We start from the raw sequence: 20,231 nt of genomic DNA, 5'->3' as shown, positions 1-20,231 counted from the left end.
GTACTTCGAGAAGCGTGCTTCAGTTACTATTCATGCTCTGCAGCCTCTTTAGTTCACTTCTCCAACACTGACTCTCCAGTTTGTTTGATAAAGTCAGTTTAATAAACGATCTTAGACAGGATGGAAAATAATACAAAGTTATGATCTAATTCTGATGATTTATTATGAATTAAGGCAGCTTAACTGATTTTCCTTTAAAGTATGTTGTATATTGTAATTGTACAGCGTATAAATATACTATGATTATTAGAGCTACTTTTTCCTATGACCTATTTTGTATTCCAATTTTTACGTATCATGGGAATCGAACGATGTGGGAATTGAATCGAACATTGGGCCTGACAGTTTTGTCTGCGTGAATAAATTATAATTTTCATAATATTGTCTGCTACAAGCTAGCTCACTGATCGTATATGACTGATTGGCAGACAGAAGTTACGTAATAAGTTCATAAAACACATCAAATGCTTTATAATTATTTTAATTGTTTTGTTTTGTTTCTTTTTTGAAAAAAACTTCAATTTTAAGACGTGTTTAGTGCATTCGTATAAAATAGAAATATCTAAACTCTCATTATAATTATATATAATACTGTTTTGGTCAATAAGAGTACTGTAAAAGTCGTACGAATAAGAGTCAAAAGGAAGTAGTGATAAATTTTGTATGGCAGACACTTGGGTCATACTTTGAAGTGGGTTCAATTTGTTGTCGTCCCCAACTTGTAGACAACAGTTGCTGTGGCACATTTAAACATTTAAAATCCTTTTGTAATCTGGTGGTAAGCATTTAAAATACTTTTGTATTTTTTTTTAAATTTCAAAATGGCCAAGTGTATACTTATACACCTGTTTAGGATTGTGAGTATTTAAATAAATTAACAAAGGCCACAAAAGGAGTAATAATGTTAATGCGTTTTCGGTTAAACTTTGTAGCATGTCTGCTGAACAGAATACACAGAACATGCTAGAATCTAAGTGAAACTCTGAACATACAATATACATGGTTAATTCACTTTACCCAACACATGAAGAGCGTAGGCAAAGATAGACAAACGCTTAACAGTTGGAACAGTTTATACATCGTACCCCAAAGCAGGAACAGTTCTACTAGTGTTGTGTTTCATGAATCTTTTGTTGAGATTCATTCATATTAATCTGCAGCGATGAGTGATTTGAATCTCTAAAGGTTCATTAATCCTAAATCTCCAGAGATTCATGGTTTTCAAGATTTTGAATTTGCGCTATCCGGTGGTACAGTAGACAACTCGCGCGACTTAACAACATGCCCGTCGTGGGTTCATGCCTCACATATGTATATCGCGTCTCTCCGTGGCAAGGACTGACTATGCTGCTGCGTTGTACTTGCTAATAAGTCTCGAAAGTCTAGAATAGACAGGCATGATCGCGTAGATCAATCCAAAACACAGAAACATTTGCATCAAGACCCTGAGTTCTTGACAACAAAAGATAAACGCAACTAACATTCGGCATCAGCACCATTTTTCGATCGAAAAAAATCGATAGGCGCTCACGTTAAACTGACAGTATCGGCCTCAGCACCATTTTTCAATCGAAAAAATTCGATAGGCGCTCACGTAAAACTGACAGTATAACTATTTCTTTCATACTCTTGCATGAAGTCGATTCCCATCGAGTTCAGTACTTAGTGTAGGCAAACCATTTTTTAAAATATTTAATAAATGATTTTTTATCACCCAAAATATTGAAAAAGAACCAGAACAATTACCAACTTGCTTTTACATAACGTTTTTCAAAACCATTAACCTTGATTTATGGCATTTTTCTGATATTCGAAAATTTCCGCAGCTCAACGAGTTGCTGATTTTTCGCCATACAAAGCGGAACGATCGAATTTTTGTAGCATAGTTCATTTTGCTCGTGAGTGTCATGGTATACCAGTTTTCAAAAAGACCAGTAAAATGAACACCTTGGCGGTGAAATGAGTGTCAAATGACACCAAAATGACAGCCGGATCGATCGAATTTTTTCGATCGAAAAATTGTGCTGAGGCCGATTAACTTTCAAACACACAATCTGGAACTAAATGTAGGCAACACGCAACAACACCGATGAGCATAAATAAAACCACCACCCCGATATTGGTAGGTCCAATTCGGTCTCAGGATAGTACAATACCCTTCCAAAAGCCTATTCGTCATCTCAAATCAAGAGCATGCAAAGTAATCCTCCTGCCTGAAGGTAAAACCTCTTTGCTCCAACACTTCTAGCAAGGGACACCTCTAATGGACTTCCATGATCGCTTGGACGATTAATCGCAGGCTCAAATCAGTACACTCTCCAAAGTGTTCGCTTCAGTCCGGCCTGTGTCTGCCAAAACGCTGACCTTCTTCAAATGGTGTTTGAAGGCCGCCGTGTCCAGTGCACATTCGATCATAGTACAACTTGTTTTTTTTTTATTGTATTAAAAACATTATTTAATTTTTGCAATTTGCAGGACAATATTACTATGCAAAATACATATGTCGGAATTGTTACAGTAAGAGCAATGCAAAACATAATCCTGGTAATTGTTCACTAAACACTGCGAAAAACAAACAATTCGTATAAAACACTCAAAAACATGTTTGCTTGTTTACGCGGGACGGTCTAGAAGTCTAATGATGTACGCGGCAGTCTTCCGCAAGATCAGTCGTGGATATTTTCTCTACTAAGGCTTAATTCATTCAGAACTGGGGCACTTAGCATTGCGTGTATGTTTTATACCATTCATTCAATTAAAAAACTTTCTTTGAATCAATCATCTTCTTCTTCTTTGGCTCAACAACCGTTGTCGGTCAAGGCCTGCCTTTACCTCTTGTGGGTTTGGCTTTCAGTGACTAATTATTGATTTCCCCCCATAGCAGGATAGTCAATCCTACGTATGGCGGCACGGTCTATTTGGGGCTTGAACCCATGATGGGCATGTTGTTAAGTCAACTGAATCAATCATAGATTTTGTTATAATGTATTTAAAAAAATATGAAAAAAATTCGTCACTTCTTCTAAGAAATTCCCCAACTTTTCTGTTGATAGCGGTCTATTCACTGGCGCACAGCTGCTTCAGTCTCTGTTCTGGCCAGTAAATTCCATCAATTCTACATTTGTATGATGTCCTTAGCTACTGCTCCCTTTTTCTTTAATTTTTGTTTCATTTTTGCTCAATATCGCTCTACTGAGTGAAACTGGGCCAATTTGGTGGATTCAGGTTTATTTTATATGAATTTCATACCATTCCTGTTGTACTATTGTAGCACGTCCTTATTGTAGCGTTGTACAATTATTCTTCTTCTTCTTCTTTTGGCACAACAACCGCTGCCGGTCAAGGCCTGCCAGTACCCACTAGTAAAGTGGGCTTGGCTTTCAGTGACTTATTGTTACCATAGCAGGATAGTCAGTCCTATGTATGGGGACACGGTCTATTCGGGGAACCCTGACGGGCGTGTTGTTAAGTCGTTCGAGTTGACGACCACCAGACCGGGCCAAATTATACCCCCGGAATATTTTGTTCGGCTTTCACGTAGGTTTCACCTTCCAACGAAATGCAACCATGCGGTTTGGTCAGCACCTGATGGTACAGCTTTCGAGCCCAGTTTGTGGCCACTGTTTGTTGTTTCAAGTGTTTCAAGTTTCAATTAGGATGTTTACTGGCTCGAAAACGGTCGCCATTAAGATATTTGGCCAATTCGACGGCCGAGATGTTTGGGTTAGCCTGAATTTTCCGAACGAATTTCAATCGCAGTTTATGATTCACAGTTCCACTCCATCGCTTAGTTTGCACTTTACGGGCAGTCGTCTGTATCTCCTTGTACTTTTCATTCACTTGTGCAACAGTCCACTTAGGCAAACTTAACCGTTTTGCCAGCTCCCGAGATGACACTAATGGATTAAGCAGATAGTTGTGTACAATCAGATTACGCTTCTCGTCTTGCATGTCGAATATCTTGGAGCAGGAATTGCACTAAATTGCATGCCAATTTGAAAAAGTTTTCTGCTTTCAACAAAACGCTGTCCGAAAATTCCATTTTTGTCCTTAGGGGGCAGCACTATAATTCAAACAAAGAGCCCTATTTCTAAATGAACCATGCTTTATTACGATGAGAATGAGCTTCTTAAACCGCAATAAAAGGTAAAATGCACATCATATCATATCATAAAGCCATGTTTGTAATATCAAGGACAATTTTTATGTTTGGAACAACACTAAAACACAACACTCAAGTTTATCGAGTAGATTAATCGATTTGCTTAAAAAGCAAGTTACGAATAAGCTATCTAATGCCATTCCATACAAGATCGTACACTCAAAAAATTTCTGACTACGGGCATAATTATTCTAAACCTTCACATAACGCCGTCTTATGTGATGGATTGTGCAACAAGTAATGAATGTGTCTAGGGTTTCCCAATCAATTTAAAGAAATTATTCAACATTACATTACCTTATAGATTTCGCAAGTATACTACACGCTTCACTGCCACAAGTTACCTCTTCATTTAGGCGACTAAAATAACAACCCCATGGCAAGTGATGTACGCCGGTGTATCTCTATGTATGCAAATTTAATCACGATTCAATTAACTAATGCGTATTGGGAACATTAATCTTGCAGCAGGATTGTTCTCCTCATCCATCATGCGAACGCCTGTGTGTGCATTGGTTAAGCGTTACCACCCTAATCACTTTCGGTGTAAACGTTCACCAGCCATAACATGGAAAATCCGGCTGCAAAATCAAGCTTTTGGGCTAAAGTATGTACTGTAGTAAATGAATAAGTGCAGAATATAGTTAAACTAAATGTGCTTTGTGTTGTTTATACTTCCCTACTCCATGTTGATGCTTATTGCTGTCTTTTCTTTTATACAGATCATTGGCCTACAGTTGCACGATTCCTACGAAACAGAAACCAATGGCAAAACACCATCACTTTCAATCGTACGGATACTGTACAGTATCATTCTGTTCGGTGCCTATCTCGTTGGACTGTACAAAGCAGTAGAACTGACCTTCATTGTAGAATTTGCTGCAAACAGTCCAAGCATTTTTAAATTTGGTAAAGTATACTAGTTTAGTGTTGTTGTAACCTTATTACATCGTTTCCCTGTTCCGCTCCATCTCGATAGCGTACATGACACAGATCTACTCCGGCGTGCTGGCCACAATCATCTGTTACGCATCGTTGTGGCGTACCGATCGGATGAAGTGTATCTACATCGAAGGGATTCAGGGTAGCAATGTGAAGATAAATGATCGTTACTATCAATTCCGCAACATGCAGATACCGATAAAGTATTCCATCCTGGTTCCTTTTTCGATTGGAATGCTGATTATCCTATCGGTCTGTGAAGCATATGCCCAGTATAAGTAAGCCCGTGGACATGCCTACATGTAACATACACGATTAACCTTCCACTCCACTAACGTTTCGATTTCTTACCATACGCACAGCCATGGTTATTACTTCACGATCATTACGATAGTGTATCCCCTGTGGATGTTTCATATAACGATTTTGGAATTCACAACGCTGGTAAAATCCACGGAGTGCATTCTAACCAAACTGAACTGGTATGTCCCAAACGGAACCTTTCACCCAGACACGTCTTAAAAAGCTCACGTTTTTTTAAAGGATGTTAGATACGTTTCTGGAGAGCTTGCAAAGACAGTCCACACCAAGTGTGACGCTCAAGGGAGAAAAGAATCCCACCAATAAGGTGTATCCTCTCAACCGTCGACCGTTCGTGCAGGAGCACGAGTTGATCAGCGGTGAACGGCTGACGTACATGTTCGTGATACACGAGAACGTGGCCAAGCTGGCCGAATTTATCAACGGTGCATACTCGACTCAGATCATTGCGATCGTGACGGTTACATTCGTCAACACACTGTTTGGATTTTTCATTGTAACTAAGGTCTGTTCACTACTCGTCTGTCTTTCTGGCCTCCGATCATCCTAACGTAACGTGTTTTTTTTTTATTCTTGATGACGTTACAGCTCCTATTTTGGAACTATCAAATGCTCGACCTGATACTACGGGCCTGTCGATATGCGTTCGAGTGCATTCCTGCTTGCTTGCTCGTTTATTACATGCTGATTGTGTGTGCATCAACCCACAGTGAGGTAAACTACGGGCTAAGCATACCATTTTTTCCAGTGCTGTAATCATGTTTTTTTCGCACCTTAACCTCTTTCAGCTATTTAAATCTGCCTCTTTGCTGCACAAGCTTCTGCAGTACAAATCTAACTACTTCATCGACGATCAAGCACTGTTCGAGCGATCGAAAGCCATCGCTCTGCAGCTGTTGCATAGGAAGCGGTTTTCGCTGTTCGACGGAAGCGGTCTGTTCAGATTGGACTTTACGTTCATTTTTTCGGTAATTCTGCGCATTGTTGTGTTTTGGTTATTTGATTTGACATTCTACCTTAACTAATTTGCAGGTTTTCAGTGCTGCAACCTCGTACCTAATTGTGCTGCTTCAATTTGATCTATCTAAAGACCTAGAGAAGTCCACTATCACAGCTTAAGGCAAGTGGTGATGGGCTGTTATGCACTAAATTCTATTTTCAAGCATGTTTGTCGCATTTTTGGGTGTTATTGGCATTACAAATAATGTACAACGAGATTCAAACGAATATCAGACAAACAACTCAACGATCGGTGTGTTGTGGTCACCAGTGCGTCTCCATTAGATCCAAAGCGTGTGTCCAACAAAACAAAAATGGACGCAGTCATTTTTTTGTCCTTTCGAATAAAATCTGGCCCAAAAAACTACTGCTTCGTAAGCTTTATCCGATTTCGATTGAGTTCCGCTATCTTAGGACGGTTGTTGTGCAGAGGAATTGTACATACTACGACCGACACCATGGCCTGAGATTCAGGAAAATTAAAAATGTTAACGAAATGTGACATATATTGCACATTGATTCACCCGGTGGTCTTCTAGGGACATAAGTTTTAGACCATCCGAGTGGAGGATCCTCTGGGCGTGATTGAGCGACGCATTCTGTGGATTATCTTTGGCGGTGTGTTCGAGCATGGAGCTTGGAGGAGAAGGATGAACCACGAGTTTGCTGAGCTGTAGGGCAATCAATCCAGGCATCCTGACGGTGGGAAAGGCTAGCAGGATACTTTGGCTGGGGCATGTTACGAGGATGCCGGGCTCAAGCACCACCAAGAAGGTGTTCGACAGCGAGTTCGTCACGAGGCGCAGGGGAGTTCGATGATTTGACCGCTAACTGAGTGGTTAAATTTGTGAGAAAAATGCACATTTGCTATGATATTTCTCTTGGTAAGATTTCGGATGTTTCATATTTTGACATTTATGTGTTTTTTAACTGAGAATCACTCCAGTTAACGAACTTCCACTTAAAAAGCTCCAGTAAAACACATCCAGTTAGCGGTCACCTACTGTATGTATGTATATGAGAGGGATTATATGGTGATATGCTATTGGTGGAATTACACGTTTCCGACCATACTTTTTGCATTAGTTCCTCCGATAGCACTTGCGAATAATTCATATTCTATCCACCGCTACAACTCCGTCTAATCCAGATGACCCTAAGGCTGCGTTTCTTTGAAATTGCAGTGCTTCCTGCTGGCCGCTGGCGAACACCGTTCTGTTGGGCTAAATTCATCCTATTTAAAGCCTTCTGCAGGTATTTATCAGAATATTAGTTCGAGCATGCAATTTCATATTTTTCCTCACCATTCCGTGCTTGAATGGACCAACGGATCAATCAATTCGATTCCGCCCTTCTCTTCTTAAGTCTGCTTAAGCACAACACATGTACTTTTCATTTTTTTCATTTCATTTCATTTCAAGTTTATTCAAATTGTCAGCCTGATGGTTTCACAATTCCTAAATCTAACTAATTCCTAACTTAACCTATCTAAATTCCTAATACTAAAGCGAACTTTTGAGCACATGAAAAACAGATATTAGAATAAAATACAAACGTAAGAAAAGAAGAGTGAATAATATTAGATATGATAGTCGGAAAAAAGAGGATGAGAAAAAAGAGGATAGGGAAGAGTATCAGGGAAAAGGATTATAAAGGATTATAAACGGGGGTGGGGAGGATCTGTGCTAGTATTAAAAGTGCGAACACACAGGAGAAGAGGCTCGTTGGAACCAAATGTGGTTTGTCGAGAAACCATGTTTAGTGCGCTACGTGCCCTTAAATTTCTGGAGGGTGCGTACAAGCCAATCTTCTCAAGGAGAGTGGGAGCATCAATAAGCCCATTGAGCATGCGTCCGATGAAAAGGACGCGCGCTTGGGAGCGTCTTACTTCCAGGGATTCCAGACCAAGTAAATTGCAGCGAGATTCGTAGCTGGGCATAGCGGCATTGGGGCCAGCCATTCGTCGAAAAGCGAACCTAGTGAAACGCTTTTGGACCTTTTCAAATCTTAAGATCCATCCAGAACGGACTGGACCAACGACCACTGAAGCGTATTCCAATGTTGATCTAACTAAAGAACAATAAAGTGACTTGAGGCAAAGTGGATCACGAAAATCTCTGGTAAGTCTACATATAAGACCCAGCGTTCTAGAAGCACTTGCGACAACCGACTCTAAATGTTCGTTTAGTGATAATTTATCATCCCAAAGGACGCCAAGATCACGTATAAGGGAGGTTCGAGACAGCACAGAATTGGAGAGCGAATATTCGTAATGGATAGGGTTGCGGTTATGACAGAAGGATATTACAGAGCATTTTTCAGGGCAAAGACTTAGCTGGTTGTAGGAGCACCATAAAGAGAATGAGTTCAGAAACTCCTGGAGCCGAAGGCAGTCGCTGTGCGTACTGATAGTTAAATATATTTTTAAATCATCAGCATACAGTAAATGACCTTCGGACGGGAGAATTGCATGAACATCACTGACAAAAAGTACGAATAAGAGTGGGCTCAAGACGCTGCCTTGTGGCACTCCAGAGGAGGGACAAAAGGACGAAGAAAAGGTAGTGTCGGTTTTTACACGAATGGACCTGCTGTTTAAAAAAGAATAAAGCCAGTCAATTAACATATTAGAAAAACCAAGTTTTTTTAGTTTTAACAGCAGAAGGTGGTGGGGAACGGTATCAAAGGCGGCCTTGAAATCCGTGTAGATCGTGTCTACTTGCAAACCAGAATCAAGCGAGGGTATGACGTGAGACGCGAATTGCATTAAATTCGTGACCGTCGAGCGGCTTGGCATGAACCCATGTTGGTTCACGCTGATCCAGCTTTTTACCTGGAAAGAAATTACGGCGTGAACTGCAATTTCGAAAACTTTGCTACAAGCCGGTAGCAGAACAATGCCACGGTAGTTTGACACGTCAGCAGAATTCCCTTTCTTGAAGATGGGACAAAGCCAGCCCGATTTCCATGAAGAAGGGAAGCAGCAGAGGCGCAGGGATAGATTGAAAATGAATGACAAAAGAGGGGCTATCACCTCAGCCGTTTTTTTCAAAAGTGAGGGAGGAATTCCGTCAGGGCCTGCAGAGAAAGAAGGTTTTAGTTTTGAAAGAGCTTCTGAGACAGAGTGTTCATCGAAGCCAAAGCAGGACACATCAATCACATCTTGGGGGGTATACGAAAGACATTGAGATGCGGAATTGGGTATTTGCGAGGGAGTGCTAAAAATATTCGAGAAATGGTTGCGAAAAAGCGAGCAAATATCCTCCGGCGAAGAGGCGTATACGGACTCTAAATGCATAGTGCTCGGGAGAGAGCTGCCTTTGCGTCGAGCATTCATAAATTTCCAGAAGGCACGGGGGTACCAGCGGAGGCGCGTCTGAAGGATAAGAATATAACCATTGTAGCGAGTGCGGTTATAAAGTCGATATGCGGCAGCTGCATATTTGTAAGTTCTAAGAGCATTAACAGAACGGGTACTCCAGTATGCACGTTGGTAGCGGGATTTGTCACGCTTCAGGGACTTTAAGGTAGCATCAGACCAGGGAGGGGAACGAGGGGGATTGCGCTTGGGACAACATTGCGGGAGTGTGGATAAAAAGAGGGATGTGAAAGTAGAAACGGCCAAATTTACATCTTTACAAGAGTAAAGTTGTGACCAATCTATATTAGAAAGAGAAGTATTTAATAGGTTAAAATCAGTTTTTCTAAAATCGAGCGAGGGGGCGGTAGTTAAACGAGAAGAGCTATGCTGAGAACGATTACTGGGGGTAAGTGAACCTGTGATTTTAAGAGACAGTTCCAGCGGGGGGTGGTGAGGGTCTATCTGTAGGATGGGAACTGGAGCTTGCGAGACGTATGTACATGTAGACGTTGCATTAGACTGATTTTTAGGGAAAGTAAAAATTAGATCAAGCTGAACCTGTCTGAAATTACTGACACTACTAAGCTGACTAAGGCTGTGGTAACGCACGATATCGATGAATAAACTTGAAGAATGAGCTGATGAGGCAGGAACTAAGAGCGGCAAGAAGGGGGGAGCTGGGTCCGGTGACGCGTGCCAGGTAATAGATGGAATGTTGAAATCACCGAACAGCAGTAAACGATCATTTTTCTTCATGCGCGAGATGATTTCGTCGATCGATGCATCTAACGTGTTGAGCGTGCTGGCATCGGCGCTGAGAGTAGGCGGCAGATAGATAGATCCGATGAAGAGAGAGCAGGATGGGAGTTTTAAACGTATCCAGCACTGCTCGAGCGAATCGGAAGCTGGAGAAATCTCACAGGCTGCGAGCTTTCGGGACACAGCGATGAGAGTGCCCCCGCCGCGAGAGCGTGAGCTGTTGCGAGAATTGCGATCGCATCGGTATACAACGAAGTTGTTATCAAATGCTAGAGATGAGGGAATGTTCTCAGAGAGCCATGTTTCGGTGAGAATGAGTACATGGTATTCTGTATCAGCTGAAGCGAGTCTGAGATCGTCTAGCTTGGTCCTTAAGCCACGGGTATTTTGGTAGTAGAACCGTAGATCATCGATAGGATGCGGGAATGATGCGTGTAAGGGTAGCGGGGCACTAACCGTAATAGGTGAAGCGACCGAAGGTAAAGTTTCGAAGCGCTCAGCAGCATGATGGAGAGGGGTTATTGGCGTAGAGGTGCTGTTTGACTGCGCAGTTGTCGCTGCTGGTTCGTCAACAGGGGGGAAGTTGGCGGCGCTGAATCGGTACGGATAGACGGAAGTGATTCGTGTTCTTGGGTCGCATCTGTTGATTGCCTGGGACGGGATGGCGGCAGCGGTGGTTGATGAAAATCCCGGCGAGCATTGTAGTCCAAAAATTCGCGGAATGCGAGGTGAGGGGGCCAAGAGCAGGGCGATAGAGCTTTGGCTTTCAGTGACAGGGGGACCCCGACCTTGAAAGATACAAAGGAAAGTCGCGATTCGTCTGCCCCTTGCTTCACCAATCGGAAAACCATGACGTCGCTGGTGTTCAGACGAGATTTTACAAAGGAGGTGAAGTTGTCCGCTGTGACGTCAGGGCTGATGTGTGCGAAGTAGATCCAGAAGCGAGGTTCGGAAACAGTAACCGTTTTGATAGCGTGATCATTGTTTGACGAACTTCCAGTGCCATGTAATAGCGGGGGTTGCGGTTGTTTTGGTCCCGTGACGTTTGTGTTGGTGCTTGCACCGGTGTTGATCTGTGTTGGTGCTAACGGTGGATAATTGCCGTCGTCGGATATGTGAGTGTCATTAGCCGGCCTAGGTGGGCATACATCACGACCAAAATCCTGTTTAAGGCTGGAAATTGCGTTGTTGATATCGTTGCGTAGGAGATCTCTAAGCTCTCCCACAAGCGTAGATTTTAGGTGCTGCAAATAAGGAATGACAGCACATCCTTTGCAATACCACTTTAGTTGAGGATTGCACTTTAGGTCCATTATAGAGCCTTTACTGAGGCCTATACAGATAGGATGGTAAAGACCACCACAAGTGCCACTACAGGGAACGGCCTCGCCGTTGATAGTGTTAGTGCAAGCTATGCAGCTTGCAGCTATGTACTTGTTCTAGGTCTGCCTTGTAACCTTTCCAAAACGTCTGATTTTCCTCTTCTTGGTTCTTTTTTATCCACAGTGATAAGATAGGCCCGAAACCCCACCCCCCTCCCCCTTCACCATTTGGACCCCATTTTTCTCTTTTTTATCTGACCGAGCATAGCGTAACTGGTAATCAAACCTTGTCTAAGCAACTTTAGCATTATGAGACTGATTATTATACCCACAAAAGGACAGTCATTCCATAAGATATCCTTTTGCGACGGGCATGTGTTAATGTCAACGATTCTACGACTGTACCATGGGACAGGACTGGCATGCCTAAAATAAACAATAATAAACAACAGATTCAAAATGAGATCATGCAAACAATACATGCCACCAAAGTTGATTTCAACGCGCCAGAACGACAATCGAATTCACGCAGACAGCTGGACAACCAGGAGACAGGCTTGAATTCTGCACAAACAAATAAACAACTCCATGAAACATCTCCAAAGCACAATGAAACTGCATCAAACGAGTAAGTAAGTAACCAATAATTCACAGCACTTGTCTCCGGTGAAAGAACACATCATACCATTTCGGATTTTGGCTTCACACCATAACACATGAAACACGGTAATTAGATACTGTTGGTAAAAACCGCCGATGATGTTACGGTTTTTCTCCCACCATTGTATTGAATTTTCACAAAAACGGGCAAATCTCCAGTACAGTGCACCATTCACCACTTCCAGCAGTTCTGGTTTACTCGTTCTCTTCCTCATCGTCGTCATTCGAGCTGATTCGGAAGTATCGCAGCTCGTACAAATCCTTATCGTTGGACACAACACGGATCCAGTCGCGGAGACTGTTCTTCTTCAAGTACTTCCTGGTCAAGTACTTCAGGTAGCGCTTGGAGAAATGCACATCCGAGTTGACGTACACCTTCATCTTCTGGCGTTCGAAGCTCACGTTGCTGCCGAGGTTGCCGGCCTTTCCGTTTACCTTGAAGCGCTCCTTCAGATACTTTTCCTGTGAACGGGATGGGAGTCGGATGTTATTAGGGATTTGTTTACCCCTGGCTTCCGGTACCATGGCATGTCAACAGTCTACTGTATACTTACAAAGTCGGCCACATCCATGATGTTGTCCTCGGCGATGTTGGTGCAATCGATGCCATACCGAAGGTGCTCACGCTTCTTCTTGATGGGATTTTTGCCGCGCAGCACATTCTTCTGAGCCGGCTTTTGAGCAGCAGGCTTGGTTTTCACCGCATTGACCGATTTCTCCTGAAAAGCGAATAAAATAAACCCATCAGTTGATAGTGTAATAACACGCACATTCACAACGATCGGAGGGAACACAGTAACATATCCATTATGCTAAACACAACACAATCGTAACCTATGAATCGTTCGGTTTGTCGGACAGCAAGGAACGACAGCCCCATCGAGTAAGCCCCGCAAGTCAATCGTACACAGTGCTGACACGTGCATACGCTGGGTCACATTTGGAAGGCAATTTTACGGTCTTCCCACGTCACGAACAGAACGATTCATAGCGGCTCACGATCCACTCGGCACACGGTACACGGTGAATATTCATTTTTGTGATTTTTGCACCGAAAACACGAGTAATTTAAGATTTTATTTAACCTACCACGGGAGACATGGCTTTTCCGGGCGATAGCTGAAGTAAGAAAGAGCTAGCGATGGGCTTTCATGAACGGAATCATTCATCCGTTCCGTTCGCGGAGCTGAAGCATTCCGATCCGAACACGGAACAAATGTTCCATGGCAAATATCGAAATGGAATTGATTTTTAAAAATAATTTTTCTTTACCTTTACAGCATTTCAAGAGAAATATATTTGAAATTGTGTTATTTGAAGGAATCTCTGTATATTTTTTAAGGAATATCTTTAAAGAATTCCAGTTTTTTTTAAATAAAATGTGAATAACAAAAACAAAATGTCAAAAATATTATTTTTGAGCAACATTTTTTAAATTTTAATTACCTTTAAATGAGTGCATACACCCGAGGTACAACTTGAGGAATATTATTTTTTTATTATAAACTTTATCACATGAATTGAATAGACAAAATGCAATGTGTTTTAAAAGTCATGTTTAGGGTTAGGGGTAAAGAGTATAATCTTCGTGCATTTATTTTTGTAAATTAATAAAGCGCTCTGGTTATTAAACTCAGAATTATTTGGAATTTATTAAAATGTGAAATAAATTAGACAACATCTTTGAACAAATAATTCCGAACAAATTCATTCCGATCCGTTTTAATTACACCATGCCCATCCCTAGAAGGAAATCGAAGGGTGATGTTCAGTTCAGTTGGCAGCAGTGCGTTTTGAAAGCAAAATACCAAGGTGCGTACAGACTATTGTCTATTTATCTTGTACACAGCTGTTCAAAGCTGTAAACTTCATACGTCAGCTCATGTATGCAAAAAAAAAAACGCAAATCAAAACATTGCCGTCCAATAAACATTGCCCAAAAGCCGCAAACGGTGCAGATAGTGTAGAACGGCATAACAACTATTTTTACATAATATGCTCCGCTACAGAGGTGTTAAACAGGCCCTAGATGCCGTTTCCCGACTGGATGCATTTCCCAAAGTAAAGGAAGAATTCGTACAACCGACGCGTGTCGGTGGAACATGTAAAGCTTGAGCCTCTCAATTGAGTTGAAAAAAGAAAAAGAATGGCGCATATTAATTATCCATTACGGAAACATATTTTTTGCAGTATCCCTCATCAGCCGACTGGTGATTGTGTTTCTAATCTACCACGAAGTAACATACTACTTGGACTCGCGATTGGTATTTACATTCGTTCCCGATACGGATCTGCAGTCGAAGCTGAAGGTACACATTGACCTAACGGTTGCAATGCCATGTAAATGTAAGTCTTCGTGCCACGTTGTAGCTGCTTTCGTTATAATACTAAACGCAAGTAAACCCTATTTGTAGCGATAGGAGCCGATATTTTAGATTCAACCAACCAAAACGTTTTCTCGTTTGGTATACTGCAAGAGGAAGACACCTGGTTTGAGCTGTGTCCCAGCCAGCGCGTGCATTTCGACTACATGCAGCATCATAACTCGTACCTACGGAACGAGTATCACTCGATAGCGGAAATTCTGTACAAATCAGATCACGCCGTCGTGTACAGCATGCCCGAGCGGGTCATCATTCCAGAAAAGCCGCACGATGCGTGCCGCATTCACGGTGTGCTCACGCTGAACAAGGTTGGTAGGAATGGAAAAGGGTATTCCTTCAAATGCACTAGCCAATGCTAATTCCAATGCTGTCTCTTGCATTATTATAGGTTGCGGGCAATTTTCACATCACTGTCGGCAAAACGATACATTTCTCCCGCGGGCACATCCATTTAAACAGCATTTTTGCCAACACGCAAACCAACTTTTCCCACCGAATCAATCGATTCAGTTTCGGGGATCACACCGCCGGAATCATCCATCCACTCGAAGGAGATGAAAAACTGTTCGACAATGGTAAAATGCTGCTACCTTAACCACCTGCCGCATGGCATTTTATATGTATTCCATCCTTCCCAGGGCAAGTAATGATGCAGTACTTCATTGAAGTCGTTCCGACGGATGTGCAAAAGTTTTACTCCCATTCCAAAACGTACCAGTACACTGTGCGGGAAAATTTGCAACTTATCGGTGAGTAAGAGCGCGTGCCAGCGTACTTATTCATCACGAACGGTACACGTTCACGGGTCGCAAACAATTGCCGATAAGAGCAAATCGTAATGGGCGGGTAGCGGGGGTGAGATGCTTATCTTTACCGTTATAACGGGGAAAAGGGATTTACTTATCGTGTGCGGTACAGGGCGCGCAAACGTGAAACAATACGCAATCGCGGTAGACTTTAGAAACTAGACTTGCACCGATTTGACGTTGATTATAACTTTTATCTTCCAACCAGGGAAGACAACGGCAAAGAAGAGAAAGCCACGTTTAGGGGGAGGACGATTTGAATGCCCGATTTTTATTTTTTCTTGTGCATGTACATGTGAACCGCCTCGCGAGGATATTTGCCCCTTGTGTCCGGTATCGTGAGTACAGCGATCAGGCACTTGAGCAAAATCACACCCGAAAACACGAGCGTCTTGATGTACGTGTTCGTGAGCGTGCTGGGCACGTTGAAGTAGATGATGTACACCACCATGTGGCCCACGTACTCGCAGATCAGTATGGACGACACGGACAGGGCGCGCTTCTTCGGCGGGAACGCTTCCGACAGCATAATTTCCGACACCGGCAGCATACCGAACGTGTTGAACACCTCCGCTACGATGTAGAGGAAGGGCGGAATCCAGGTAGCGACCACGTCGTACGTCGCGAGAATAATACCAAGCGCCAGCATGAACGTGCCCGTGAACGTGGACGAAATGCCGTACATGAACCGTCTCGGTAGCAGATCGATGATCAGGATCGCAAACAGCGAGCCGGCAAACTTGCTCAGCATCAGTATGGACGGGGCCCAGTTGTGCGTGAACAGGCCGAGCGTGAACATGAGCGACATCAGCGACATCTTGGCCGTGTTCATCGAGTAGTTGAAGAACAGCAGGTTGGCCAGCTTCACTAGCAGCACCAGCTGGAATGGTGGGAAGTTGCCCTGGCTGAGGAAGAACGGCGAAAGGCTTTCGCTTTCCGACGCGAGCGTCTTCATATCCTCAAACTCGTCCATCAGCGAGGGCGACTCCATCGAAAGGCCGCGCAGCTTGATCAGGTTCGACCGTGCCTCCGACTCGTTGCCGGACGTCGTGAGCGTGTGGATGGGAGATTCGACCACCAGGAACCAGGAGCACAGCAGGGCAAAGGTGGCGAGCGGCAGGATGACGATGCCGATGGCACGGTTCGCGTGCATGTTCGGTTCCACCACGAATACCGGGTTGGTCGTAACCATCGACAGGATGGTAAACAGTGCAATACCACCAATGATGGACGACACCAGTATGGCGACCAGCTTGCCCCGATAGTTGCGCGAAGCGATCTCGCCCACGTAGATGATCGAAACGACGTGAGCGATCCCATGTCCAAAGCCTGCGCAAAGCGAACGGAAAATTAGGAAACACTGAACGGAATGGCCGTGCTGACATACCCGAACACACCTGCTATAATACGGGTAGCCACTGTGGCCGCATAATACGTGGGCATTGCGAGGAAAAATACGCCGTTGATAATGAAGAAGAACGCCGATAGCATTATCCAGACACGCGTTGGCAGCAGGTTTTTGGTGCCGGCCACAATCAGTATGATAAATCCGCACCCGGTGAAGAAGGACAAAATGGCGAACCGAAACTCGTCGACCGAAATGCCGACTGCCCATCGATTGCCGGACATGTACAAATGCATAATGCTCCAGCCGATGTGCATGCCACCACAGAACAGGAGCATCATACCTATGGAGACGTTGGAACGGGGGAGATAACGTTTACCAAACCATGCACCACATTTCATTTTGGCGTGTACACTACTCACTGCACAAAATGCAGGACAGCTGCTTGAAGAATCCAGCCATGTTTTCGCCAGCAGGATTCTAGGGCTTTAAACGGCACTGTCTGTATGCACCCACTCACTACTGTGTACGCTTTGGATGGACGGATGGACGGCGGCGTTGAACGGCCCGAACACGACTGAAGCAACTCCGCCAGAACACTGAAGGTTGCCCGTTTGTACGCAAAACCAGTGAACACTGGCAGACCCCCTCTGGCCTCTCGTCGTATCTGTTCCTTAATCTTTATCCGCCAGCCCGGTATCGAAGGCAACCGGCAGTTGCGTATGGCTAGTGGAAGAAGTTTGAAATTTTACACCGGTGCTACTTGCACGTATTGCTCGCCTACTAGCGCGGGGCAAATCCCTTTTCTCCTTCTGTTTTATGTTTTTTTCGGGCGAACTCTATCGATGCGATTATCGATACACGTTATCAGTAGCGTTTGTTTTTTTTTTGGGTTGGTGATGATAAAATCGGTAACGGTTGTCGTGAAGGTGTTTAGGCCACCCCCCGTCCGTATCAGGTAAAACGCATTTTAGATACCATTCCCTCCCCATTAACCCGATGTTTGCATTTTACGACCCAACCCCGTGTGTGCCGTGCTTTGTTTTCCTCTCTTCGAATCCACATTGACGTACGTTCTGCAGTGTCGGAGGAGAGCACACAGATTAATTCAGATTACAACACCGCCATTATTCTTCGTCCTTTGATCTTGTTTTTCTTCTTTTTCTCGCAGATATCGACAAGGGTATGCAGGGTGTAGCGGGGATCTACTTCAAGTACGATATGTCTGCCCTGCGGGTGCTAGTCCGCCAGGATCGGGACAGTATTGCACACTTTATTGTGCGGCTCTCGTCAATAATTGCCGGCATAGTGGTGATATCCGGCATGCTCAGCAAGTGCATGCATCTTATTGGAGATGCGTGCTGCAAGCGGCGGTACAACGACGAACCAATAGCACGGAACAACGACGGGACGGCAACCGTCAAAGGGGCCGTTATTGTAAGCTGACAAGATGGCGCACAGCGGACGCGCGAAAGACACGGGTAGCGTTTTTAACGATAAGCAGGAGCGGTGAAGCAAATTCAGATCTGAAATAAATCCCTATTGGTGTGATAAAAGTGGTTAGCTTGTTATCATTTGCCGTTTGGAGGTGCAAAAGAAATAAGAAGAGAACACGAAGCGTTTAATTGGAATATAATGCAGCTGATGCACATTGCTTGATCAGTTGTGCGATTTATTTTTTTTAACTGGCCAACCTGGTCTCGAAGGAAATATTTTGCACGGTTGTTTAGTTAGTGCTACATGTAGTAACATAGTACTGCTGAATGCTTTCGTTAATCATTGATTATTCAAAAATAAATAAATTCACAAATAAATACGTTACTTGTATTATTTTTTTCATTTCTTTGTGACTAATAGTCTTCATGTAATACTGTTTATACAAAATGAAAAATAACTACTGACTGGTGCTCGGACCGTTCGCAATTTGTGATCTAACACGAAATAAACAAAAACTGCGCCATACTTACACACACCTTGTAAGGATGGGCCACAGAGTCCTTGTTATTATTTAACCATTTTAATTTATTCAAAAAATGCCAAACAAAAACAAAACATTTCGGCATTTACATCCAATTTTACTTTTTTTTCCATGAATCATATGATAAGCGAATTCTTACGCCACTCGCGACGAGCCTTGATTTCGATGAGGCAAAAAAGTACATCATGATTAATGTGTTTATCGTAGATACTTATCTCTTTTCTACGTTGCATTCATCATAATGTGTGCGATAAGATTACAAAAGTTTGAAACGATCAAGCAGCCAAGTACGTTTGTTTATTCACTGAGGTCATTTGTACGTATTTGTTTTTCAGTGCATTAAAATGGCACTACCTAGTTGCTCCATTTATTAGCACACAACATGCAGCTTACCAGAACTAAAATGGTTTTACGAAAAACATAGAACAAAAGTATTAAAAATTCAATTGCATCTGACCACGTGCAATCAACCTATCTGATTATCGATATGTAAGTCGATTTATGCGTTTGATACGTATCTGAGTGACAGAGAGATAGCAACAACAGTCACAAGTATCACTGATAATTTACGTCTCTGCCACTGGATCCAGTAATTTCATCAACAACCATCGCATTCTTACACATATACCCCAGCACCGACAGGTCATGTTTTGATCTGTTCCATCTGTATTTCTTTACATTCCTGGTGGAGGAAATTTACAGCATCGCAACAGCCATCGTATAAAGTTTGTAGTTTGTTCTTCTACAATTATTTTGTTTGTAGTACGTGATTTCAATGCTGACCTACAGCAGTTGCACGCTGCATTGTCGTTGTCCAAAATTAACACAATTTAAAGATAACAGCTCCTCTACTACATCGCGGTTGACGTTGTAAAGTGGGACAATGCTTTTCAAGTGGAAAGACACATACGCGGTAATGCCGGCCTATACATGCAGGCATTTGAGACTTACTCTGTATTTAGTACCACGCAGCCGGATAGTCAGTCCTTGCTACGGAAGAATAGTCCTTACGAGGACTGAACCCACGACGGACATGTTATTAAACCGGGTGAACTATCGAATGTACCATACGCTTACGCGTATTGTAGATTAATTTTAAAATAGTTAACAGGTTATACACACATCTATTGTGCTCCCGATGTATGTAAAGCATCTGCCTAACAGTAAAAATTTAATAAGTTTTAAGTGGTTT

At 43.0% G+C, this 20,231-nt stretch overlaps 4 protein-coding genes across 5 annotated transcripts; 2 read left to right on the top strand and 2 right to left on the bottom strand.

The window, feature by feature from the left end:
* Nucleotides 1-4,418: 4,418 nt before the first annotated feature.
* Nucleotides 4,419-6,665, top strand: LOC1274726 (putative gustatory receptor 28a). Its single transcript, XM_061646716.1, has 8 exons — nucleotides 4,419-4,769; nucleotides 4,885-5,071; nucleotides 5,142-5,382; nucleotides 5,467-5,586; nucleotides 5,648-5,930; nucleotides 6,014-6,139; nucleotides 6,214-6,393; nucleotides 6,458-6,665. The coding sequence occupies exons 1-8, from the start codon at nucleotides 4,731-4,733 to the stop codon at nucleotides 6,542-6,544; spliced, it is 1,263 nt and encodes a 420-aa protein (XP_061502700.1). The 5' UTR covers nucleotides 4,419-4,730; the 3' UTR covers nucleotides 6,545-6,665.
* A 5,936-nt stretch (nucleotides 6,666-12,601) lies between these two features.
* On the bottom strand, nucleotides 12,602-13,742 carry LOC1274727 (large ribosomal subunit protein eL22). The gene is made up of 3 exons (XM_313917.4): nucleotides 13,616-13,742; nucleotides 13,081-13,245; nucleotides 12,602-12,988 (listed from the first exon to the last, which is right to left on the bottom strand). Exons 1-3 carry the CDS (start codon nucleotides 13,625-13,627, stop codon nucleotides 12,722-12,724), a joined length of 444 nt encoding a protein of 147 aa, XP_313917.3. The 5' UTR covers nucleotides 13,628-13,742; the 3' UTR covers nucleotides 12,602-12,721.
* Nucleotides 13,743-14,290: 548 nt separating this feature from the next.
* LOC1274795 (endoplasmic reticulum-Golgi intermediate compartment protein 2) lies at nucleotides 14,291-18,617 on the top strand. Of its 2 annotated transcripts, none has more exons than XM_313915.4 (6): nucleotides 14,291-14,630; nucleotides 14,717-14,872; nucleotides 14,941-15,218; nucleotides 15,299-15,485; nucleotides 15,549-15,659; nucleotides 18,233-18,617. In XM_313915.4, exons 1-6 carry the CDS (start codon nucleotides 14,522-14,524, stop codon nucleotides 18,505-18,507), a joined length of 1,116 nt encoding a protein of 371 aa, XP_313915.4. In that variant the 5' UTR covers nucleotides 14,291-14,521; the 3' UTR covers nucleotides 18,508-18,617. The 2 variants fall into 2 exon arrangements, with proteins under 2 accessions (XP_313915.4, XP_001688474.2); XM_001688422.2 differs by having other exon boundaries at nucleotides 14,348-14,587.
* LOC5667285 (uncharacterized) lies at nucleotides 15,956-17,622 on the bottom strand. The gene is made up of 3 exons (XM_001688423.2): nucleotides 17,484-17,622; nucleotides 17,114-17,404; nucleotides 15,956-17,045 (listed from the first exon to the last, which is right to left on the bottom strand). Exons 1-3 carry the CDS (start codon nucleotides 17,521-17,523, stop codon nucleotides 15,988-15,990), a joined length of 1,389 nt encoding a protein of 462 aa, XP_001688475.1. The 5' UTR covers nucleotides 17,524-17,622; the 3' UTR covers nucleotides 15,956-15,987.
* Nucleotides 18,618-20,231: the final 1,614 nt, after the last annotated feature.

This window comes from Anopheles gambiae, chromosome 2, assembly GCF_943734735.2.
Source record: "Anopheles gambiae chromosome 2, idAnoGambNW_F1_1, whole genome shotgun sequence".
In the NCBI taxonomy this organism is placed as follows: Eukaryota; Metazoa; Arthropoda; class Insecta; order Diptera; family Culicidae; genus Anopheles; species Anopheles gambiae.
Note: the sequence above shows the minus strand (reverse complement) of the source record. Positions and strands in the feature narration are given on the sequence as shown.

Bases quoted from the DNA above. Each gene is read 5' to 3' on its own strand.
- LOC1274726 (XM_061646716.1), top strand. From the start codon at position 4,731: ATGGAAAATCCGGCTGCAAAATCAAGCTTTTGGGCTAAA. The intron at 4,770-4,884 runs GTATGTACTGTA...TCTTTTATACAG, and splicing joins AATCAAGCTTTTGGGCTAAA to ATCATTGGCCTACAGTTGCA. The intron at 5,072-5,141 runs GTAAAGTATACT...CCATCTCGATAG, and splicing joins TCCAAGCATTTTTAAATTTG to CGTACATGACACAGATCTAC.
- LOC1274727 (XM_313917.4), bottom strand. The intron at 12,989-13,080 runs GTAAGTATACAG...TCCCGTTCACAG, and splicing joins TCATGGATGTGGCCGACTTT to GAAAAGTATCTGAAGGAGCG.
- LOC1274795 (XM_313915.4), top strand. From the start codon at position 14,522: ATGCTCCGCTACAGAGGTGTTAAACAGGCCCTAGATGCCGTTTCCCGA. The intron at 14,631-14,716 runs GTAAAGCTTGAG...TATTTTTTGCAG, and splicing joins GACGCGTGTCGGTGGAACAT to TATCCCTCATCAGCCGACTG. The intron at 15,219-15,298 runs GTTGGTAGGAAT...GCATTATTATAG, and splicing joins GTGTGCTCACGCTGAACAAG to GTTGCGGGCAATTTTCACAT.
- LOC5667285 (XM_001688423.2), bottom strand. From the start codon at position 17,523: ATGGCTGGATTCTTCAAGCAGCTGTCCTGCATTTTGTGCA. The intron at 17,405-17,483 runs GTGAGTAGTGTA...ACGTCTCCATAG, and splicing joins GCTGTCCTGCATTTTGTGCA to GTATGATGCTCCTGTTCTGT. The intron at 17,046-17,113 runs GTGTGTTCGGGT...CGCTTTGCGCAG, and splicing joins GGCTACCCGTATTATAGCAG to GCTTTGGACATGGGATCGCT.